Source organism: Paramisgurnus dabryanus, chromosome 19 (assembly GCF_030506205.2).
Source record: "Paramisgurnus dabryanus chromosome 19, PD_genome_1.1, whole genome shotgun sequence".
Lineage (NCBI taxonomy): Eukaryota > Metazoa > Chordata > Actinopteri > Cypriniformes > Cobitidae > Paramisgurnus > Paramisgurnus dabryanus.
In genome coordinates this window covers 8,812,609-8,837,372 of record NC_133355.1, presented here as the reverse complement: position 1 = coordinate 8,837,372, position 24,764 = coordinate 8,812,609, and the positions used below count along the sequence as shown (strand labels likewise).

Here is a 24,764-nt window from a genome sequence, read left to right as displayed (position 1 = left end):
ATTCGGAAATATATTTATTTTTAACCTTCATATATCAACATATATTTCAAGGCAAGCAAGTACGTTTCTAATTTTACATCCCATATTAGCAAAAATGTACTCTTAGGCAAAAAAAGATTTTAAATATATGCTAAATACAAGTTCAAAGTATATTTTTGAAGTTGAAAATATATTAAATTGTAACCTTTTAAAACTGTTGTTTACACGTTCATAACATAGGAAGTTTTTATTCCAATGCAGCGTGAATATATTTCCTTGGATTGAAATATATGGAGGGCTAAATCTTTTTGTAATGCTTAAAATGTATTTATTTTTAAAATATATTTCAAAATTGCAAAAAAAAAGGAAAAATATTGTAACAAATATATTTTAAAGATATTTTTGCCATATTGTGTAAAATTGATCAAATGTGTATGAATAGTTTATGGATGATTGCCTTTATTTTTTTTATTTGAATACCGGTATACAAAAACCCCACTTGGTGTATGACATTACCAGCTCAAAGGTGATGGGTTACCCCATGGTATACACGTACATGTAGGATACTGAAAAAAATTTACATATCGAAAGCATTTGGGATAAAGGTTTTTGCATGTAAATACTCGTTTTATATTATATTATATTTTTTGCAATTGGTGAACATAGAACAAATTATAATGGAAATGGATCTTGACATTAGCCAGGCTATATCTGTAACAATTTTGGATATAGCAAGATTTCAAGATTGAGATTTAAGTTATAGTTAAAGGATCCAATGGTACAGTTAGACACAGAGGAGTCATGCCCATTGAAACTGAGGGGACACATGCCCAGTTGCGCCCCCAAGGGGGGGCCAGGGGGGTCCGCGCCCCCCCCATAAAAGTCACTGGCCCCCCCAGTGGCCCCCCCAAACAGAATGAGATTTTAAAAAAAAATTTTTTTTTTTTGAGATTTTTAGATTGAAATAATAGTAGTAATATGTATTCATTAAAATGTACACTAAAAGCTATGTAAAAAAATAAAATACATTTGTATAATGTGTTAAATAGAATACAACCTTAACCCCTCCCCTCTCCTTTACCCGCGATTACGCGCAGCCGCACTACCATCCATGTGACGTACACGTGACGTCCTGTTCGCTCCTGTTCAGCCATTGCATGCATTACAGAAGAAACTCACAAACTAGTAAGTAAAACTCAGTTAATTCTAGGTTATATAAAGCATATTGTTTCAACTTAGATAATCACTGTCAGGGTTTAAATTGGGCTGGGGCCACCCGGGGCTAAACCCCGGCACCAGAGACGTCATGCCCATTCAAACTGACCCTCGGTTTTTGAGCCAACTGGATTTTGCATGCAACCTCAAAATCAAAGAAGCATTCATTAATCTGTTACTTGTCTTTTAATCTGTTTAATATGCGCAATATTATCAATTCTGTGCTGCATCATTGTCACTTTCACTTGTCATTTTTGCCACTTTGATCGTGTTAAATTTCTTTATTCTGGCGTCATCAGCGTCGGAGCGCGCTCACAAGCTTTGCTGTTGCATTTGGCTATCTGAGGAATTAAAACGTCTAAGAAACGCTTACAACATTTCCAAACCCCAGGACAGTAATGTGCTGTTAACCTCCTCTGTGTAGAAAATGTATAGTTTAAAATGTGACCGTCTGGACTTTATATTAGTAGAGATTTCTAGATTTATCTTCTTGGCACAACGCCAAAGTTCGCCAGAGTTCACGGGGGCGCAGAATCACACATGCTCACATACGAGGTAACATTTAATAAAAAAGTCTGTTACTCTAATAATTTTATCTAAACATATTGTTTCAAATCGTTATTGAACATTAAAATCAATCACGTGGCTATAGCTTATGTCATTTTCGTTGTTTATGTACTTTATGGATTTATAATTACATTAATTTCATAGGATAATGCAGTTGTTTTGCAAAATGCATTAATGACACAATTAGAAGTCATTAAACAAAACGTAAATAAACAAAACATGCCGTTTCAGATGTAAATATGATGTCAATATGTCAATAATCCGATTGAATAGTATTTGATATAAAAGTTAGTCAACACTTTTGTTTTGGAGGTTTTTGCATGAAGGCTGGGGCGCTTAGCTTGTTACAAATGTAAGTGCCATAGAAAAGACTGAAGAATCTATAATATTTCGTTTGATGTCTGTGTATGCACACATTTCTGTGAGCTGTGCACACTGTGCCCCCTTAAAAAATGGTGCATGACGCCCGTGCCCGGCACATAGGCTGAAGGTCTCGCTCTACTCTTGCCAGTGTACTCACTGCCTGCGGTGCCGCGAAGGGAATAATGTGTTTCCATTCATTATGGGGCATACTCACCAAACGCAAGTTCAACGATTTGCGCGAGTAGATTACATACAAAGTCAATGCAAAGACGCAATCAGACAGACGCGTCCTCGCAAGGGGCAATGCGAAATGCCAATGACGCGAATTGGGCTGCGCAATTGCCGAAAACACGCGCTTTTCCCTTCAAACGCTTCTTTGTGTGTATGTGTATGTGTGTGTGTGTTTGTGTGTGTGTGAGAGAGAGAGAGAGAGAGAGAGAGAGAGAGAGAGAGACAGAGAGAGAGGTAAGATTGGTGCCCACGTCGAGAAAACTTTATAGAAGACTAGAAACGTGTTAAGGACTAAAGTATGTCACTTTAATTACAGTATGTTAACTGGATAACACTGGATATAACTCATTGTAATAAAATAATGTATTTTAAATACACAAATCAAACGATGATCGGTCGATACTCATCTTTGATAGATTAATACTATTCCACCATCTGATCTTTAAATTATTTGTATTTGTCTCTAGTAAATCATATACTAGTAATAAATAAGAAAGAACAACCATACAAGTAGCATTAAAAGCAATGGGAAAACTGTTGACCATTAGATTCAGGCATAATAATTTTTTTAATTGTGCCACCCTAAGATTTGTACTGGCCCCTTTGTGCCCCCCCATGAAAACAATCCTGGGGGCGCCACTGCACGTGCCCCCCTCGGATTTTTGAGCCAAGTGGATTTTGCATGCAGCCTCAAAATGAATTGTCTTTTCACCTGTTATTTTTTATTTTTGCTTCTTTAATCAAACAGATTAACGATCACGGAAGCTTTGTATACGAATGCACCATAAACTAACATGAATTACTATTAACAAGAATTATCCAGCAAACACAGAACGTTACCCTAACGTTAGTTTTTGGTTATCTTTTGGTTATTTTTTTGGGAACCAAATAATAACGTTCTGGGAACGTTCTTTTTTTTGCGCAACCATAAAATAACGTTCCCATAACGTTGCAGGGTAGTTATTTTTAAATATCCTAAATATAACTTATACATAAGTTCTCTAATGGTTATTTTTTGGAACCATAAAATAACGTTCCCATAACGTTGCAGGGTGGTTATTTTAAAATAACCTAAACGTTTTATTTTTGTGTACTAAATTCATTCAGGCTTGATGACGTATGCAGCCTGCAAATGCGACCTACGAAAGCTGCAGCCTTCCGATCGAGAAACGGCGTTAATGTCAATTTAAATTGTTGTTCCTAAATATGTTGTTTAATTGTGATTTTAGCACGCAATTTTAGAGATATTCGTCTTTCCTGCGGGACTGAAAATAACGAGCCGGAGGCGTTGCAAACATGGCCGCTCGGTGGCGTGAATTCCTTAAAGAATTTGCTACGTGACGATCATACAAGTTACAATTTGACAACAGTAATATTCACTGCAATCAGACGTGCATATTTTACACATAATAAAGCAAAAACATGATATTTCGTTCATACTTTTTTAATCTTTATTACGTATAGAACATCATAAATTAAAAAAGTGCGTAGAAAATTTAACAGATTTAGAAATTCTTGTATACAACTATATACAAAGATTCACACTGAGTTGGATGAATTCTGCTCCCTCACATTCAGTGATGGAATCAAAGCCTCAGTCTTCATTTGTAAATATATAAACACACTTCAATTCTGTACAAAACCATAAGGAAACGGGGTCTGGAAATTGGCTAGAGAAACAGAGAACAAACAGACCTACAGTCACATTGCATAAAATCAAAGCTAGCGTGGGATTATCCCAACATCATTTAAGTTATTGTTTGCACTTCACTAGCTATCACTGGTGTACTGAGCTACTGAGGTAGTCAACCCAAAAACAGATGAAAGCAGGCCCATATTAGTATGTTTCAGTATATGTCCATTAATACTTGTGCATGTTGTTCCCCAGATTCATATAAAGTTTATCATAAATAGGGATTAACTTAACATAGCACAAACGATCCTAATACGTGAAAAATTACAAGACTCTCTGAAAAGACAGTAAAAAAAAAACACATAAAATCAATTATGAATTGGGATTAGGTAAGTCCTAATCACATCCATAGTACCACTTAACTGCACATGAACGAGCAAAATTTTTAGACATGACCCAAGCTATAAATGCTGCCTTATGTTTATAAGCATTCAGAGCAAATGTTTTCTAACTTAAATTAAAATCTATGTTGCACAGTAAGAGGAATTCAATCCTGCTAAAATGTGATGTATTCACCTGCACTCGTATAAAAAATACCACAAGGAGAAATATACAATGTAAATATTAACAAAACCACCTAAGAGTCTCGGTGGAAAAACTGCTTATTGAAAACACAAGATTGTTTTGGTTAATATATACAGTGCTAATAATATGTTTGGGGAAAAGAGCAAGGATTATTAAGGTGCTGTTAAGGATGACCCATCTCTAAATCAGTAGCAAAAATAATCAAACCCTTTTAAAACCTCAGGGTATTTTCTACTATAAAAACCACTGTACAATAGCACACAAACCCATCAGCCTAATAACAGACATACCCGAAGTGACCCGAGCTTTGAAAGGCATGCTGGGAAAAAGCAGAGTATAGATGGGAGACGACAAAAAAGGCAAATCATTCAGCCGAATGCAAATATATTTTAAGCTAAAGCACTGGACGTAGGCAAAACAAGTCCAGATGTAAGAAACAGCATGGCTGATAGGGTCAGCTCATAACAGATAACCAATCATGACATGCTGGTCTATGCTTTCTATATGTTTCTTCAGCATACATTAAACTCTTTAGCACTCAACATATGGGTTCTTTCCTTCAAAAAATTACATCGTGATGGCGGAAACACATCAATTAAGAAAGCGTCTGCAACGACGCGCCCCACAGTTACAGTGCAATTTGCTGTCGGCATCTTCGATGGGGAACTTGTAGTCGTAGGTGAGCTCCTCTCCGCGATAAATCTTCCTCAATGCGAAGATTACGATGTGCTTCTCGCCATCCACGTTGATCACTCGCGAGTAGCAGTTAGGATCACATGAGTGGTTGATGAAACGCGCTGCGTTGCCGTGCATGGTGGCGTCCACCACGTCAAAATCGTCAATGCGAAACATGTAACAGCCGATGCCCTTCAGAGAAAGAGTGAAAATAGCAATGTAGGGCAGGTTAAGGAAAGAAACTTTAGTCATCATAAAACAAAAACAGATCTGAGAACTGAAAAACAAATATTTTTCAATGCAACCCATCTTTAACTCTTTCGCCGCCATTGACGAGATATCTCGTCAATCAAGAGAAAACGCTCCCATGCCAATGACGAGATTTTCAGTCTTTCCGCAATACCGCTATTATCGCAACTTTTTAAAATCGGAAGTATTGCCCTATGGCAAGCGGCTGCATGTCCGTGTCTGTTTTAAAGATCGCTCTGAATGGGATCTCTATGAAAAGTCCGTCACAAAAATGTAATTATCTCGGCTTTTTGCTCAAAATGTGGTGTTTTTTCAGAAACCTACCCATATTCGAAAGCTGATTACAAAAGAACCACTGAAGGTAGGATGAAACGTTTTTATTGTTTTGTTTGAAAGCAGAGGGTCTGTTCTTTCATTTGGTATTATTGTATGTTTATATATTAAAAGAAGAACATTTTCCGGAAGGCATTAAACTTTGGTGAAAATCATGAAAAACGCTGGCGCTGGCTGGCAACTTTTTTAAAAAACGCTGGCGGTGAAAGAGTTAATAACACACTAGAGCATACCTTGCTGTCGTAGTATTTTTCCCGTTTGTCTGTGAGAACAGAGCGGATGACGTTACCAGCATACTCGATCACCATCTCTCCGGCCTCAATGTTCCTCTTGCAGAAAAGACCACGACCATGAATATCGGATCTATGAAGAGAAAGTATAACAAAGAGTTAATATCTTCATTTTTACAGAGACACATTTTGTCTTTTCGCCTTTTACAAGGATGAACAGATGTTACCTGTAAACTCCTACAGCTTCTTTAGAGGTTTTCTCCAAGTGTCTGAACCTCATCGCCACTGGTAACTCAGTACTTGTAGCCCGTCTGAAACGAAATTGGAGGAAAGTCATGCATGTTAAAATTTAATATTACTCATCGGTTTTGATATTCTGATATTTGATATTCATACCTGCTGGATTTGAGCATAACATCATCCTCTTCATCATCGCAAGGCCGAGACTCTGGAAGCTTTCGGTGCTGCGACGCCAGGAAATTAAACATGTCAAAGGTAGATTTTCTGAAGGGTAAAGCAGAAACCATTTTTAATTTTAAACCAAAATTACACTGGTCAAATAAAGTCAACCGTTAATAACATTCATTACAATGCAGAGACACAAAGTCCGTATATACGTACCGCTCATAGACCTCAGCACGGGCACAGCCACTGGGGTTAATGGGCAGCTCCTCTTCCATGTTTTCGTGGTGGTGGAAACGAAAGCGATGCTGCTGGCAGAGGTCAGCGCCCTGCAGCTGCTCCAGCAGGAAGAGAACGGCATCATGAAGGATGCCCAAAACCCTGGCCCCGCTCACCTTCGTAAAGGGCAAGTGCTCCATTCGGAAGCCTATACGTGCCTCCTGGACACCATCAACCACAGCTTTCCACGCCACTGAAGATCACAGCACAGAAAAGCGATTAGGAGAAACATTCACAGGTCTTTCTATAAAACATATGAGACTACAAAACCAAGTATAACGGGTATATTTGTAGCAAGAGCCAAAAATACTGTACATTGTATGGGTCAAAATTATTTTATGGCAAAAAAATTAAATATGTAAAGATATTGCTTTATGTTCCATAAAAATATTTTGTTAATTTCCAACTGTAAATATCAACAATTTATTTTGTGAGTGGATGCAGTTGCTAATAACTCCATTTGGACAACTTAAAGCAAATTTCTCACTATTTTTTTAGTTGCATCTCAGCCAAATATTCTCCTATCCTAACAACCATACATACATGAAAAGTTTATGGATTCAGCTATTCAGCAGATTATGTATCTCAAAATATACCCTAATGAGTGATTTTTTGGTCACATATAAGTAAATATAATTATAATATAACCCAATAGCTTTTTGTACAAGTATGGTTTACTCAATACCAACCATCCATGCTGTCCGCTTCAATGAAGAACCCATCATCACTTGTTATTTGAAAGCGCAGGCGAGGCTGATATTGATTGAAACACTTGTCCCGTGTGCCAGGTGATGGAGAATCTTCATCTGAGCTCCAACCTAAAATTATAGATGCAGTTTGATCAACACAATTTATATTTATGCATTTAGCAGATGTTTTCCAATGCATTAAATCTTTCATTAATTTAATACATTTATTAATTTTTACTTCAGTATGTATGGGGATAGAAACCCATGACCTTTGTGTTGTTTAGACAATGCTTAAAAAACTGATCCACAGGAAATTGGCTTTGCAAATACTTTGATGATTGGTTTTACATTGTGATCAAGACATTAGTTCACTGTTGATGCATTACTATGATTCTGACTTTACTCTTTCCCCGCCATTGACGAGATATCTCATCAATCAAGAGAAAATGCTTCCCCACCAATGACGAGTTTTTCCGTCTTTCCGCAATACCGCTATTATCCACTAGGCCCTTCCGCAACTTTTTAAACCCGGAAGTATTGCCCTATGGCAAACTGCTGCATGTCCGTGTCTGTTTTAAAGATCGCTCTAAATGGGATCTCTATGAAAAGTCCGTCACAAAAATGGAATTATCTCTGCTTTTTGCTCAAAATGTGGTGTTTTTGCAGAAACCTACCCATATTCAAAAGCTGATTACAAAATAACCACTGAAGGTAGGATGAAACGGTTTTTTTTGTTTGAAAGCAGAGTGTCTGTTCTTTCATTTGGTATATTGTATGTTTATATATTTGAAGAAGAACATTTTCTGGAAGACATTAAACTTTTGTGAAAATCATGAAAAACGCTGGCGCTGGCTGGCAACTTTTTTTTTAAACGCTGGCGGTGAAAGAGTTAATGTCAAAAAAGGCAATTTAGTCATTTACTAATAATTACTAATTAATTGACAAAGGGGCAGTTTCCTGGACAGGGTTTAGATTAATCCAGGACTAGGCCTTAGTAATATTAGGACACTTAAGTAGTTTTTACAAACATACCTCACCAAAAAAAATTACTTGTGTGAATCTTGAGACAAGACAATGGCACTGATATTAGTTAAGATGTCAGTGCAAAACATTTTCAAATGAAGGCATCTCAAACATTCATTTTGTCTAGGACTAGTATAAGCCCTGACCGGGAAACCGCCCCTAAATGTTGTTGTTCCAAACTTGTTCTAATCTTTAAATACTACTGCACCTGCATAGGGAGCCCAGTCAGAAGAGTCACCATGTTTTGAATTCATACACTGCTGGGATTTGCTGCGGTCTCGTGTGTCTCTTCCCTGTGCTCTATTGGTCTCCAATTCATCTGGAGTCTTTCTAAAAATACATAGAGAAAAGATTTTAAGAAAAGAAAGTTACTGAATGCATGATGTGATTTTTAAATCGTCATCATCAGCATCATTACTAACCTCTCTGGTTCAACAAACTTGGCCTCATGCTTTGGGAGTTTGGGAGACCCTACATCTGGGTTGTCCAAGTCGATGACATCTTTGACACTTGGGGTCTTTATTCTGACCTTGTTTGATCTACACATCAGAAAACAATTATATGTCAGTATACCATAGAGTACTTAACCGAAACGTTAAAGGATTAGTCAATTTTCTTTAAAAAAATCCAGATAATTTACTCACCACCATGTCATCCAAAATGTTGATGTCTTTCTTTGTTCAGTCGAGAAGAAATTATGTTTTTTGAGGAAAACATTCCAGGATTTTCCACATTTTAATGGATTTTAATGGACCCCAACACTTAGTGCAGTTTAAAATTGCAGTTTTATAAGACTCTAAGCGATCCCAAACGAGGCATAAGTGTCTTATCTAGCGAAACAATCGTCATGTTTGACAAGAAAAAGAAAAATATGCACTTTTAAACCACAACTTCTCTTCTTTCTCTGGCTGTGTGACGCGCCAGCGCGGCCTCACGTAATTGCGTAATGCCGTTGAAAGGTCACGTGTTACCAGAGATGTATAAAGTACTAGCGACCCAGACTTGAGTAAAAGTACAAGTGCTCTATCAAAAAAGTGACTTGAGTAGAAGTTGAAGTGCTCTTTAAGCACAGCACTTAAGTGGAAGTACTAAAGTATTAAACATGCTTTGTACTTAAGTATTGCAAGTAGTTTATTTTAAAATATACTACTCAAGTACTGAAAGTAAAAGTACAAGTATTGTGTAATGTAGTTATTAAAGAAAACAGTCAAAAGTTTGAATATAATATTGTTTATATTATTTCAAATGTTTAAGCTAAAGGACACTTACAATTCCTTTGGCTGTAGCAGGAGTACAAGGACATGAATGTTCAGATAATTCAGATTAATTTAACTGATATGGCGATAGAGAATTCAGAATTAATGAAATATTAGTCGATAAAATGGTAATAGGTAAAGGTACAAGGTGTTTCATTGAATTTAGGTTTCCTTCTTTCACGCACACTCGCCCTTTCTTGCGCATTCTCTCTCTCTCTGTCTTTCTCGCGCACTTTGGTTCTCTCTTCGCTTCACATTTGTCAACAACCCTGGCTCATATTTGTGAGTGAGAGGTTGGGAGGGGTCGCCCTTTACTATCTCCAATTGGTTCAGACCACCATGTGACCATGATTCGTAACATTTGAGAGTAACGAGTAACTATGCAGCACATAAAAAATGTATTGGAGTAAAAGTATTAAACTCAAAGAAAAAATGTACTGAAGTAAAAGTGGAAGTAGGAGAAAAAAATAATACTTCAGTAGAGTACAGATACTGTCTTTTAGTACTTAAGTACAGTAGTGAAGTAGTTCTACTTCGTTACTATACATCTCTGCGTGTTACATATATGAAACACACATTTGCGGACCATTTTAAACAATAAACTGACACAAAGACATTTATTCTTATCATTCGGCATACAACAACGTCGGAACGGTCCTCTTTCTCTACACTTGTAATCACTGGGGGCATAGTTTCGATACGTCATCCGTGACCTCTTGACGTGATGACGTATTACGTGAGGTCCCACTGGCGCATCACAGGACCGGAGGAAGATGAGAAGTTGTGGTTTAAATGTGCATATTTTTTCTTTTTCTTTTTTAAAAATGACAATCGTTTCGCTAGATAAGACCCTTATGCCTCATTTGAGATCGTTTAGAGTCCTTTGAAACTGAATAAAAAAAAGTGTTGGGGTCCATTAAAATGAGAAAAATCCTGGAATGTTTTCCTCAAAAAACATTATTTCTTCTCGACTGAACAAAGAAAGACATCAAAATTTTGGATGACATGGTGGTGAGTAAATTATCTGGATTTTTTTTAAGAAAATGGACTAATCCTTTAAAAATAAGGGAGGCAACAGTAATGTTCAAAAACTAAATGAACTGTATTGTGTAGACTGGATTAGGGTCATGATGACTAGAAAAGGTTACTAATTCATATCTGACAAATATTGGTCCTTGCCTGTTGAGGTCATCCTGGGAACTAGAGGTCGGGTGGTCCATGAAGTCAGTCCGGCATTTTTTCACACCAATACGATCGGTGACTGAGGACACCCTCTTGACCCTGACCAGAGGCCGGTAGCTGGTCAAAATGTTCGGCTGACCCCGCAGATGAGATTGAGCTTTACATGACTCAGTAGAGAGGTTTTCATTGAGGTAGGGAGTGACTGTCGGACTTAATGTTTCTCGATGGCTTGCCATTGCCTTGTCTATTATCGCCTGGGCCATTTCCTTTTGAGCACTCTCACGCGGCGAGACGTTTTTGGGAGGTTCCCCATCAGTCCTGTCTCCGGGTTGTCTGACACTGCGGATCAACACTTGGGTCGCCTGTGTGGCTCCATTGCTGTTATAAGATATAATACGTGTTGTTGGGCTTCTGCCGAGACTACCCTGAGGAACGGGTATGACTGTAACCTTAGGGACTGGTCGTTGGATAATATTACCGCTGTGGAGTATCTTGGCAATCTGGCTGATCTGTGTATATGAGGGGGAATTGGGGTTCGGTATTTGGTAGGTGTTAGTCTGCGGGTTTTTCACCAGAATCTGTCCTGCGCGGTTAACCAGCAGAACCTGAGGTGATGAAGGGGAACCGGTTAAACCCTGCTGTCCTGTGACCTGTTTAGGGTTGGCAATGCGTATGGCGATGGTACGACCCCTTGTGGTTTCCTTCGGCTGCGCTGCAAAGCCATTGATTACAACTTGGGGGGAAGCAAGCGGAGTCACGTGTGGATTAACGGAGATAACAGGAGAAGCTGAAACAACAGTGACAGGAACAGAATACGGCATGGAGGAGACAACAGGCATGGCCATCTTGAAAGCATTGGCCTGCATTCCAGGTTGTATAGTGACATAGCGTCTTTTTGTGGGTGGGATTGACTTGATGGCAACATTTCTAGCATTATTTACAGAACTAGCTGGGGATAAACCTTTTAAAAGAGATCCATCCTTGTTTAATGAGATCATGGATGAGGAATCACATATTTCTCCAGAACCACCCGCATTCAAATCCCGATCTTCAATAGCAGATATAAAATTTCCACTAACGTCATCAAGGAAGATCTCTTTTGATTCACTATCCAACAAGACGTCCTCCTGAGCCGTAACAAGATCACTGTTTGTGGTTGTCGGAGATGATTTCTGATCTTGTAGTCCTCCTTCTGTGATGGATGCTTCTTCTTGACTAGATCCATCAGCGTTGGAAACAACAATCAAGTTCTCACTTTCCTGTAACAAAGTTTCTTCATGAACTTCCTGTTCTTCACAGACCTGCTCCATGGCCTCCAATTCAGCATTCTGATCAATAAAATCAGCCGTACATGGATTTTCGACAGATGTTGGGGATGATGGTGTGCAAACTAGCTGCCCGTTGCCAAGGGACCTGCCCTTGTTTGGACTGGTGCATTTTAATGGCTCAGTATCCCGACTACTAATACTACTATTCTCTACTTCCTGAGTATCGTTCTCTGCGTTTGCTTCACCCGTGTCACTCTCCGAATCATTGTCAGCCCCATCCAGCTGTGAGATGGACCCTGAGTTAGGACGGACAGGGAGACCTACATGTGAAGAGTTTTTGGCACCTTCACAGACCACTACTGTGCGATTAAAATTTAGGTAATTGTCAGCATCCTCGTCAACCGAGTCTGCACCCATTTGCGCCTCTGAAGTCGACATGTCCCTCATGCAAAAATCTTCGGGTCGAGTCACATCCTTATCTGCTCCTTCATTGATTTCTTTTGCATCATCCTCACCTTCACAGTGCAATGCCACATTTTCATTAAGCAAAGCCTCGTCGAATTCTAGTTTTGCGTTTAGCACCGAGGCCACAGCCACATCTGTGTCTGGATCAAAGTGCGCTGAAATCAGTTCCTGATCCACCTCTGTAGATTTAAGTAGTGGGATTTTGGAAGGCTGTTGAAGCCTTGGAGATTGGCGGATAGACCAAGAAGAGTTTGCCGTTTGGAGAGCTCCTTTCGGGGGAGAGGGCCCTGAGGAGGTGGAGTTAGAGCGAGACAACGAGGGAGGCCTTCTTCTTCGTCGAGGTGGGGTGAAGCTGACAAGGTTCTCGGTTGCACCAAGTGGTGAGGCAGGGGGGCTAAACGAAAGTGACCTAGGGTGAACAGCGCCACCTGAACGTAAAGTCATTGGACCCGGAAGGACAGCAGAGGGAGGAGAGGCATTTCGGCTACGTGTAGAGAGCCTCCTCGTTGGCCGTCGTGTCTCATCAAGGTCGCTTATGGTCAAAATATGATGGGATGTGGAAACCGCATTTCCTTTGGAAAAACAAGATACTTGATTTTAAATAAATGCTGCTTAAAGTTTTATGTTTTTGGTAATCGTTGAAAAAAACGGAGGGAACAATCTCACCTGGGGAAGGCAATGGTCTGAACATTCCCCCTGCTGGTCTCCTGCTATGTGGATACCCAGGTGTCTTAGAAACGGAGTCTTGTTTGGTCTTAGGCGGGGTTGTGGGAGACAGCCCAGGTGAAAAATGCTCACTGTCAGTGGCATCCTCATCTATGAGACAAATGAGACAACAATTTCACACCACTAAAGCACTAAATAAAGTGCTAAAAAACACTGTACACATTTATATACCTGTATGTGCTCTTGGGCTGTGCACGATTGTATGATTTTCTTCCTGATTCACCATGGAGTAACCAGTTTTGCACCGGGATGATGGTCGCATCTCTGTGATTTTACAAGTGTATCGGCATTGTCTTCGTGGGTCAACAGTGCTCCAATACCACCTTGAACATCTGAGATCACATCAAAAGATGAGAACAAGGAACTCCTTTCCCCAATATCTCTTTCAGATCTCTCCGGGGCTGTTTAAACTTGGTATTAAGTTTTGGTCGATCGGATCACAAGTGGACGAGAGAGACACATTTACGTCTACACCTGGTATTTTAATCGGCCTCTTTTGTACACTTTTGACCTGATTACTTTGAGGTGGTGGTCTGTGGGAGAGTCCTTCACTTTCGTTTAAATGTGAGCGGGAGCAATGACAGATTTAAAGACACACTACACTATTTTTTAAAACATACAGCCAATCTCTGGGTCTGGCTGTACCACTTTTAGCATAGCTTAGCATAATCCATTGAATCTGATTAGACCATTAGCATCGCACTCAAAAATAACCAAAGTTTATTTTTATTTATATCGAGTTTCGATATTTTTCCTGTTTAAAACTTGACTCTTCTGTAGTTACATCATGTACTAAGACTGACAGAAAATTAAAATTTGCGATTTTCTAGGCCAATATGGCTAGGAACTACACTCTCATTCTGGCGTAATAATCAAGGACTTTGCTGATGTACCATGGCTGCAGGAGGCACAATGATATTACGCAGTGCCCGAAAATAGTCCCCAACTATTAAAAGTAACCAAGGGGAGTATTTTCAGGCGCTGCGAAATATCATTGTGCCTTCTGCAGCCATGGTAGGCAGCAAAGTCCTTGATTATTATGCCGAAATGAGATGATAATTCCTAGCCATATCGGCCTAGAAAATCAATACTTTAAATTTTCTGTCAGTCTTAGTACACGATGTAACTACAGAAGAATCAAGTTTTAATTAGGAAAAATATCGAAACTATTTGGTCATTTTTGAGCACGATGCTAATGGTCTAATCAGATTCAATGGATTATGCTAAGCTACGCTAAAAGTGGTATCGGCAAACCCGAAGATCGGCTGAATGGATTCCAAAACTGTAAAAATCAAAAGTTTCACTCTAGAGGAGCTGGAAAATGAGCACATTTTCAAAAAAGTGGTGTGTCCCTTTAAATTGACACGCACTAATATTAGGTCCGATGTACAAACATTGTGCTCAGTACATCACATTGGATCAATAGGCGGAGAGTAGGCGATCTTACTTGGCTGCTCAAACACATTCGACCACATGAGTGTCCTACACCACAAAAGCAATCCGGTTGAATGCGTTTTCGACTACCTCTGAATGTGGAAGAGCTTAAAATGTTCCACACCACGTTTACACCTGTATTTAGGGTCGTCCACTTATGAGCCGATCGACCAAAATGCATCTTGATACCAGCTGTAAACAGCCTCTAAAAGCTAGGGAATTTTAGGTTAAGTAAATATTTTTTTTAAATTCAGTCAACTTACTGATAACCAACTGGATATAATTTATCTGAATTTGCAGACAGCTCTGTCAGAACACCAACTTTTTGAACATGTAAAGATCCTGCATGGTAATTAAACATAACACATGGTTAATACTTTTTCTACTAACACATCAACAAGGCATAATATAAACAGCATCACTTCACTCACCAATCATCACATTGATGGTCTCCGGCTCCAAGCCCGTTAAAAACTTCCTTCGGAGATTGATTCCATCAAAATCTACATAGACCCTCCTGAGAACTTCAAACGCGTTGCCTTGCTCAATCTACGGAAAGAAGAAAGACTGTTTACTTCACTTCAATTATACAATAAAATGTACAAACACTTCAAACACGGGGTCACACCTTGTTGTTGATGAGGTCACGGTGTTTGTAACAGTAGACTTTTTTGTCGGTCTGGAAGACACAGTTGCTAATGCGAGCACACATGAAGTGGTAGTTACTCTGACATGAGCTAAGACAGCAGCCCACAGTCGCCCCCGCCTGGCCACAACGCTCACAGCGCTGAGAAAGAGAGTAAACCATTTAGTAAAAAGTAAATGACTTATTACATTAATCATTTACAAAAAGAGACTTAAGATACCAACCATGAAACGTCCCCTGGTGACGGCACTGTGGACATGCATCAATGCTCCTTTGACCTCCTGCACTTCTGCTGACCACACGCAGCAGTTCACATGAACCCATTCATTCTGCCCAATATACAGCAGCCTACCAGCATCCTACACGTACAAGACAGTGAAAAAATAACTCAAACGGGCCTAATATGATGCTTATCTCTGATCACAGAACCGTTTGAAGATTCACATACATTTGGTTTTGCATCTCCATTCTGCTGGCAGAGAGAGCACTGCCTTTCATCCACAAAAGATTGAATGTTTGACTTCTGCATGTCTGTGTGGTTAATGATATATAAAATAGTTAAACATAAATAAAGATACAAACAAGAGAATTGCACAAGTCATTTAGATAGCAACACATGCATTTACCTTGTGATCCATGCGATTGAAGGTTTTCTTGATCCTCCTCTGGCCTGACAGTGGTGCAGTCTTGCGTTTTGAGCCATTGTGCATAACTGTGCTCATCACTTGGAGGAATTACTGCACCGGGAAGCATACCACTAAGAAGTAAAAAGGGGGATAGGCACGTTATCTTATGAATGTCCCAAAATTAAAGACGTGAATGCAAAACTTTAAAAGATTATTGATTTTAAAATACAAAATTTAATTTATACCTTGGTAATTCTTGCATATGAGAGTTCCATGTTTTGGGGTCCTGACTGTTAAACCAGCAAAATACTTCTTGTACTACCTGCAAAGGGATTGATTATATAAATGAAAGTAAAATTTACACCAAAATAAAGTTTTACAACCCGCAACTATAACTTATACAAGTGTTGCATTAAAATGACAGTTGAGCTAAAAATTCCCATAAGAGCCACAAATGTTTTTTGCCTTTATATAATTCATCTTGGCTTGACTGGTGAGCTTCAGCTCCTCTGAATAATATTCCTCATTTTTCAGTCTATCCACCATGACTGTCACCACATCCTCATGAAATGCTTTCTGAAAGGACAATGTAAACTCTAATTAACAATGTTTTATAAAAAATAAAGTGTCCACAATGATTTAAAGAGCTTTGTGAATTTAGACATTGTTATGTAAAAGTCAGATCTGGATCAGATGAAAGCTATACATGGTATAAGAACATTCCAGATGTCTCACCAGAGAGGCGTACAGGTCCTTCTCCAACTTCTGCTCCACAAGATGTAGACAACAGACAGACTGCAACTTTCCAATCTCCAAATCCGGACAAGCCTTACACTGCTCAGACAGATACAAAGAAAATCTACTGCAGTCCAATAAAGCATTTTATGACATGGTTCCTTTCAAACTTTCTTTAACATTTATTTAGTTTACTTTCATCTTAAAAGGACATTCCACTTTTTTTTTTTAAATGTTCATTTTCCAGCTCCCCTAGAGTTAAACATTTGATTTTTACCATTTTGGAATCCATTCAGCCGATCTCTGGGTGTAGCGCTAGCACTTTTAGCATAGCTTAGCACAATCCATTGAATCTGATTAGACCATTAACATCGCGCAAAAAAAATTACAAAAGAGTTTTGATATTTTTTCTATTTAAAATTTGACTCTTCAGTAGGGGTGACCCCGAATAGTTGAAGATTCGATGCATCGATAGGAGAAGCCGGATTCGACTACCAATCTCATAGTCGAATCGTCGCAGATGTGTTATGAAATGAGGATCATTTAATTTTGGCCGTATGGGTGCACACATTATCTGATTTCACATATAACAGCTTTCTCACAATATATTAATATACTGCATATTATGATAATGCTGCAAATAATATGTGAAGTAGCAGCTTTCAATAAATATTTTTAAAATGCGTTAATAAATCCAACAACCCCTGTGACCGGACTTCACGTCCATAAGAGGTCTCTATGTTATTAAAGCCTTGCCTCTTTGTTTCGACATTTAAAAGACAAAGCTGGCAAATTAAACTATGTCTTTCGTTCTTTTAATAATTTCTATATTTTATTTTATTTATAAATCACTTTGGGTTATCTGATTTAACTATTTGGCTTGTGTTTTGTTTCCGTGCACTTGAGGCATTTTGCATATTTGTTCTGCACTTTGTTACTTCTGACCTTATTTTATTAAAAAAAAAATGTATTTATTATAAACGTAAATTCCCATCTAATTTAAGTATGTAAATTTTGGATAGCTTTTCGTTGTATCGATGTTGCGCTATTGCGTGCTGGCCATGCTTGCGCATGTAATTTAGCCGAACGGTTAGGTGCTCTGCGTCTCATATTTAGGAGTTCATCAAACTAAACATTAAAAAACGGATGTTTTTCGACGAGTATAAGTTTTTAAAATGTATTTAAAACATATATTGTCTATCTTAAAGTTAAACTACAAAACAGGTAAGCCGTTTTTTTTTTATTTCGGTGATGAAACGGAAACTAGTATCTGCACCGAACCTATTTCTGCCTGACACGAATGTCTTTCTTGTGATTTAATATTATGGTCAGTCGGTGTTCACTTTCAAATTATAGCAAAGAGATTCCTGAAATAAATAATATCATCCGGTCTTTCTGTATCTAAAGTGAATACAGAGATGATCAAAGTCAAAGCAAGCAAGCAGGTATTTCTGCGCTAAATAATAACGCGTAGTGTCTATATAATCATTAATTTCAGTGTTTTTCTTGTTATAAATTAACGTTTAATGAATTGTAAATAAAGATTAGTTTTTATCATTTACAGTCACAATCACAAATTATTTGTCATTTCTCATTTGTCGGGTTTTTTTGGTCATGACTGCTTTGACGCGCTATCTCCAAATTAAATAAAAACACGTAATTGTAGCCGGAGTTTCCAAGGCAGGATTACCTTTGTTATTTTTTTAGGTTTAGTTATCAAAATGTATTTTTGTGTGATGTTCTGTAGATCGTGGTTTTAAAATGTTATGAGGAATAATTAAACAAATGTTGCCTTACATTTTACCTTAAAAAAATATATATAAATGCATCGTCAGTTTTGTCTTCGTTTATTACTTGAAAGACAGTTTTGGTCACTTTATCAGACAGTTGTTTATGTGTGCTGTTTGTGAAAGAAAATAAAAGTTACCAATTTGTACCTGGTCTGGCCCCCTCCCAACCCATGCATACAAACATAGATGATTCGACTATCGGTCGACTATGGAAAGATTCGAAAATTCTGATTCAAATATGTAAATCCTTAGTCGAGGACACCCCTACTCTTCAGTAGTTACATCGTGTACCAAGACCAACAGAAAATTAAAAGTTGATTTTCCAGGCATTTATGGCTAGGAACTATACTCTCATTCTGGCGTAATAATCAAGGACTTTGCTGCCTTAACATGGCTGCAGGAGGCACAATGATATTACGCAGCAGCCGAAAATAGTCCCCTGCTATTGAAAGTTACTAAGGGGACTATTACGCCAGAATGAGAGTATAGTTCCTAGCCATATCGGCCTAGAAAATCACAACTTTTAATTTTCTGTCGTTCTTGGTACACAATGTGACTACAGTAGAGTCAAGTTTTAAATATGAAAAAAATCAAAACTCTTTGGTTATTTTTTTGAGCGATGCTAATGGTCTAATCAGATTCAATGGATTATGCTAAGCTATGCTAAAAGTATTTGTATTAGTAAAAGTGGAGTGTCCCTGTCAAAGATTCAAACAAAAAAAACACACCTGTGAACAAACAAAGAGATGCTGGGTGGTCGGAGAGTTTCTCAACCCAGTCATGATCTTTTGCAGGCCGTCCCTCAAAACTTCCTGAACCACTTTCTGCCAGCCGCTGCAATATCTCTTACTGCAGGCGGCACAGGAGAAGACCAGACTTTTACCCCGCAGACGACTCAAGATCTCGTACAGATCATCTGGGGAAAAGGTAAAGTTGAAAAATTATCAAATATCACAATAAAAACAACACACAGTATATTCACGACACAGAAATGACACATAAGAGAAACAAGTTTTTTTATTAGTCGAACACCACACTATAACAAAAAAAAAAGATTTACTGGTTCCACATTAAAAGGTAAATTACCTGGTTGCCTTAAAATTTTGAGTAAGTTCAACTTAAAAACATTAGTTAACTCAAAAAGTAAGATTGTTGTCAACTAATATTTTTAAGGTGAATTAGCTAAAATTTTTAAAGCAATTTAAAAAACTAATTAAAATCTAGAACAGTGTGTGGCATCATTTACATAGTCAGAAAATCTCACCTGTGAGTCCTTCACACCTGGGATGGACCCAGTTGGCACACCGGGCACACTGCATCATGCTACTATCAAACTCTTTATAGCACTTCAGACACACAGTACAAAAGTTACCTGAGAAAACAGACAAATATATATTCAAATACGACCTGATATGTCTGACTGAACTGTATAGAATCTGGTCCTGTGCGTGTCAGACCTTTACTGTGGAGTTTTGTGCAGTCAGGGCAGAGGTCCAAGTTGTGGTTCCAGGCTGCATCTAAGGACTTCCCTGGTGTCATACCACAGCTCTTACACCGAATGCACGGCATGCAAATCTACCAAAAAACAAAAAAGAGTTTTATTTTAATGACAAGCCAATAACAAATTAAAATAACACTATTACACAGCTCAGTGTGTACTTGATGTCTGATTGGTCACTCACAACATTTCGATTTAGCTTTACCATCACCATATAAACCCCTTCAAGGTGATATAAAAGGTAAATATCTGATCACTCAATATTCAACTGCTATTATAACCATACAACAAGTGCAAATTAAAACACTCAAGGATGTTTTGCTGTGTAAGGCAACTTACCCACGACGTGTCCATTTTAACAGGTTTGGGATAGGTGGGTCCTAAACAGGCCGGGTGGTAGCAGTTCATGCATCTTTTGCACTGCAAAACTGGCTAAATGAGGAGGAATAGAAAATGAATATTCTTAGACCACGTTAAACCACAAACACCCCCACAAAAAATATTTTACACTAAAGAAAGTATCAAATGTAAATACCTTTGCTTGCCTGCTCTTGCGGCCACAAACATGGCAAAACTTGCAGCGTCGGCAGCACCAGTTTTCCTTGTTCTCTTCCTTTGGGCGGTCATCCGGAGGCAGGCAGAAAGGGTGAAAAGGCTCACAGCACATCTGACAAAAGATCATCTGGAAAATAATAATCACAAGGATCAACAATTGTCCGCTATTCTACTAAAAATTGATAAACTGATTGACATAAGATTTGCTTTAGTGTTCAGCTTTATAATTAGTAGTAGATTAATTTGAGATCTTACATCATGCTCGCCCTTGCTGGCACAAAGCAGACACACACTTTGGGGCATGATGGGAACTGAAGTGAGAATACTCAGTCCACCCATCAACCATACGTTTTGGATGTTACAGTCCTCCTACAAAAATTCAAATAAATAACATTAGATTTTTTTTAAACATGAAAAAGCCTATGATTTTGTTACCCAAAATAACTTCTTACAAGCAAGTTTTTTTTATAATTGTGCATCTAACCTTGAAGTCAACACGAATCTTGTTGGTCGTCCCCCGTGAACACTTGCCCCTTTGGGTGAACCCGTTTGCCATCGGAGCGAGAACACTTGATGACGTTTGATCCCCTGAGTTCTGAGAAATAAGACAAAAAAAATCAGAAACATCTTGCTCTTTAAGTTCTGCAATTTTCACCACATCAACAACATCTAAGACGATGAGAATATATAAAAAAAAAAAAGAAAACTATTGCTATCCAATGTCACTGTAAAAGCTGAAAGCTGTCAGGATATTATTGAATAACTCTGACTGTGTTTGGCTAAAACAAGAAAGTCAAATACACCTAGGATGGCTTGGGGGCGAGCAAAATATTTGCTAATTTTCATTATTGGGTTAAAAATGTGTTATAACAGATTTAGAAATTACCTTATCCATTCTGCTTTGTGCCCAAAACGCCCTGTAAGCTCCCTGCTTTTTCTGCTTTGCAGCCTCTTCTGGGGCGGTTATAGAGGCGGCCACATCTGTCAAATAAAAAACATGGTTTTCAATGATTCAAATAAATGTCTTAACCCTTAGAATGAACAAAGAGCTAGTCCTGTGAATCTAAAAATATTAACCATTTACACAAAAGTCTGTTCATACCACTGGACTGAGTCTTTTGGGTCACGCTGGTCTTTGTCTTTTCAGAACTGGCACTCTCCGTGTCGGAGGAATCATAGCTCAGGAGTTTTCTGTAGCATTGTGGTGTGACCTGTCGTCTGGGCTGTCTCCTGGTCGGGCTAAACGGGCCGGTCTTTCTTTCATCTCCTTCGTTCTCTTCTTCGCTGCTGTATGGGTCAGCGGCCGCTGATGGCCGCTGTCGATTCATCTGGACTGCGCCAAAGAGGTCAAATAAAATGATAACAATTGCTAAATGTCTCAGTATTTTTAATGTGCAGCATTTCAAACAGACTCATATTTTCAAGTAAATGTACCTTTGGTAAATCGCCTCGTTTTGTTCCGCTCGATTCGAGAGCACTTTTTTAAACTGTTAAAAGAAAAAATAAATCTCCTTTAATAATTTCACATGTTCACATATTAACACTTTCTTGCAGTCAACATGAAATTGTCTGCAACCTGTTTTACTTCACCAATGTGATATTGAGATGTAAGTGAACACTGAAACACTGTGAGACACACATTTGTCTTTTTTATTCAAGTCAGGATACCTGTAGTTAGCTTATTTATTCATCTTAGACCACAGTTGGTTTATTAGGAGGTTTGCATGCACAATATTAACAGGAAACCGTTCTTCACTTACACACAGCTCTGCCGTTTCTTGTTGGGTCCTCCAAATTTGGGCTTGTCCAGACAGAAGACACACTTCCCACAGTCCTCCAGTCGATTACACCCCTTGCAGCGCAAGCAGCGATTTAGTCGCCTGCCAAATGCCAAGCCATCGTATTTACGTCTAAACGTTGGCTTCTGTTCAACGGATCCTTCGCTTTCAGGTTCTGAGTGAGATGCAACATCTTGAAAAAGTAGAGAGAAGTAAGTAGCTGACTAAAGATAAAGGCAAGGTTCATATCAGGCCAAAATGACACCAGTCCCATGTAAATGATTTAAAAGTTTGTTTGTTTTTTTAATGTAAAAGCCATTTTCTGAAATAACAACAAAGTGACATATTGAATTTTAGGATCCAGAAATAGTGCTTAACACTTTTTAAGGGTTGTAAACTATTATGAACAGACACTTTCAACTGATTGAATAAAGCAGAACACAGAGGTTGTAAAACACATTTTTAATTAGCAAGTATTAGCAATTATATTTGTGGTATTACTTTGAAACATTCTGTATATAATAATAAATACTCTTGCAGAAATCAGTATAAAATGTAAACAAAATAAATCTTTAAGTTAACACTGTCAAAAACTAACAAACAAAAAAAACCTAGGGTAAGTTTTGATGAAATCAAAATGACCAAAATGTACACTCCAGGTCTAGGGTATAGAACACCAAACCTTAACATTTAATACTATGTTTTATATATTTAACGTTTTATCCAGTGCGCTTTGGCTTATCTATCAAAATATGGCTAGTATTTTAAAAACCAGCTTATTTTTTAACAGTTCACAGATGATGCAAAATTACTTTTCTCCACCCTCTACATTTCAATACTGAATATTATTCACAACGCCCAATTCTAATGGGGAAATGTCCAGACATTTCTTAAAGAAGAGGACAGGTGTGTACCCTCTGTAGCCGGTGAGCCAGTGATCTGGTCTCTTTCATGCAGCGGAAGAGCGCTGAGTCTGGGAATGTCGTCGGGAATCATAGCACGTGGTTGCCCCAGTGCCACCGCTGCTGCGCGACATACATGCTTTATACGAGGGCCAGCAATCAAACGTTCCTGCGGAGGTGCAGTTACACAAGGTTACAAAACTCCCACAAACTGTAGAGTAAGGGGTAGTAAATTTTGAATGAATTCTACCTGCGGTGCCACCTCTGCATTAGTCGTGACTATTGCCTTTCTCCTGCCTCTCTTCCTGACCGTTAGTGATCCATCTCTTACTCTCGCTGAGCCGGATAGAAGCTGCAGAGCACAAACATTTTTGTGAATATAAATATGTGAAATAATAAGTACAAAATAAAATGTGGCAATTTTTTTAAACAGATAAAAAAATGAGAACTATATTGTATGGCGGAATAGCACATGGTTTGCAGCACTTCGACCTCGGCACGCAGTAACATCAGCACTCCTGACTACTCCCCCCTCGCTTTAATATTACTGCGCCTGAGGTCGAAGTGCTGCAAACTAAGTGCTCTTTTCACCATAAAATATAGTTCTTATATTTTATCCGCTTAAAAAAATATTGCCACGTTTTATTTTGTGCCACCATACTTACTCGTGTAACTACTCATGTAACAGTCTTTAAACAGGGAAAACATGGAAGTGTTTGGTGGCTTCTAAATTCAACCATGTTTGGATCCTAAGGAATGAATGGGGCTAGGCTAAATGCTAACACATTCACTATGCGCTGTACAAAGATAAAGTGCACGCATTGAAAAAGATAGGTATGTATTAATTCATCCAAGTTGAGGTAAGAACATTGTAAAATATTGAAAAACTGTGGTGTTTTCCTTTGAGATGAACCAGATGAACCAGTGAGTGGAAAGAAAAAATCAAGTGACATCATGAGAAGGGCTGTCAAACGATTAATCACGATTAATTGCATACTAATATATTTATTTATCTTTAAATATTACATATAAATTAAAGAAATTGATATATAAATAATTTTTACATGTATGTGTGTGTGTGTTTACTTATATATACATAATAATTACACACACATATACCATGCAAACACAAACTTTTATTTTGTATGCGATTAATCGTTTGACAGCACTAATTATGAGTGACAAACGCACCCATAAGCATATTTAAATATTCTGACCTGTGCTGACTTTAGCTGTTTCTGCTGGTCGATTTTAATCAGTTGGACTTTGGCTCTCTTCAGCAGGTGGAACATCCTCTTATTGGCACCTGAAAGATTAATTCTGTGGGTGGTCCCACTGGGCTCCATCATCATCTGGGTATTATCGGCACTGGGTTTTGTCTGTTCATTGGTGCCCTCAAGGCTGGTAGCCTCAACTAAAAAACAATAACTTTTGTGTTAGTCGGAGAACT

At 38.3% G+C, this 24,764-nt stretch overlaps 1 protein-coding gene across 1 annotated transcript in view; it reads right to left on the bottom strand.

Annotated features, from left to right (window-relative positions):
• Nucleotides 1-3,792: 3,792 nt before the first annotated feature.
• The window catches only part of kmt2ba (lysine (K)-specific methyltransferase 2Ba), a 30,344-nt gene continuing 9,372 nt past the window's right edge, over nucleotides 3,793-24,764 (bottom strand). The window contains exons 4-37 of the mRNA XM_065287891.2: nucleotides 24,532-24,728; nucleotides 23,565-23,666; nucleotides 23,327-23,483; nucleotides 22,395-22,605; nucleotides 22,069-22,121; nucleotides 21,737-21,967; nucleotides 21,521-21,615; nucleotides 21,119-21,229; nucleotides 20,890-21,003; nucleotides 20,615-20,761; nucleotides 20,419-20,511; nucleotides 20,039-20,156; nucleotides 19,846-19,953; nucleotides 19,310-19,497; nucleotides 16,792-16,890; nucleotides 16,522-16,632; nucleotides 16,302-16,378; nucleotides 16,057-16,187; nucleotides 15,879-15,961; nucleotides 15,655-15,789; nucleotides 15,413-15,571; nucleotides 15,216-15,333; nucleotides 15,048-15,126; nucleotides 13,522-13,682; nucleotides 13,291-13,440; nucleotides 10,889-13,196; nucleotides 8,876-8,992; nucleotides 8,662-8,783; nucleotides 7,431-7,559; nucleotides 6,682-6,934; nucleotides 6,457-6,564; nucleotides 6,288-6,371; nucleotides 6,064-6,193; nucleotides 3,793-5,440 (exon numbers count right to left, since the gene is read on the bottom strand). Coding sequence (XP_065143963.1) covers nucleotides 5,165-5,440; nucleotides 6,064-6,193; nucleotides 6,288-6,371; nucleotides 6,457-6,564; nucleotides 6,682-6,934; nucleotides 7,431-7,559; nucleotides 8,662-8,783; nucleotides 8,876-8,992; nucleotides 10,889-13,196; nucleotides 13,291-13,440; nucleotides 13,522-13,682; nucleotides 15,048-15,126; nucleotides 15,216-15,333; nucleotides 15,413-15,571; nucleotides 15,655-15,789; nucleotides 15,879-15,961; nucleotides 16,057-16,187; nucleotides 16,302-16,378; nucleotides 16,522-16,632; nucleotides 16,792-16,890; nucleotides 19,310-19,497; nucleotides 19,846-19,953; nucleotides 20,039-20,156; nucleotides 20,419-20,511; nucleotides 20,615-20,761; nucleotides 20,890-21,003; nucleotides 21,119-21,229; nucleotides 21,521-21,615; nucleotides 21,737-21,967; nucleotides 22,069-22,121; nucleotides 22,395-22,605; nucleotides 23,327-23,483; nucleotides 23,565-23,666; nucleotides 24,532-24,728 — 6,755 coding nt within the window. The 3' untranslated portion in view covers nucleotides 3,793-5,164. The remainder of the gene's footprint in view (nucleotides 5,441-6,063; nucleotides 6,194-6,287; nucleotides 6,372-6,456; nucleotides 6,565-6,681; nucleotides 6,935-7,430; nucleotides 7,560-8,661; nucleotides 8,784-8,875; nucleotides 8,993-10,888; nucleotides 13,197-13,290; nucleotides 13,441-13,521; nucleotides 13,683-15,047; nucleotides 15,127-15,215; nucleotides 15,334-15,412; nucleotides 15,572-15,654; nucleotides 15,790-15,878; nucleotides 15,962-16,056; nucleotides 16,188-16,301; nucleotides 16,379-16,521; nucleotides 16,633-16,791; nucleotides 16,891-19,309; nucleotides 19,498-19,845; nucleotides 19,954-20,038; nucleotides 20,157-20,418; nucleotides 20,512-20,614; nucleotides 20,762-20,889; nucleotides 21,004-21,118; nucleotides 21,230-21,520; nucleotides 21,616-21,736; nucleotides 21,968-22,068; nucleotides 22,122-22,394; nucleotides 22,606-23,326; nucleotides 23,484-23,564; nucleotides 23,667-24,531; nucleotides 24,729-24,764) is intronic.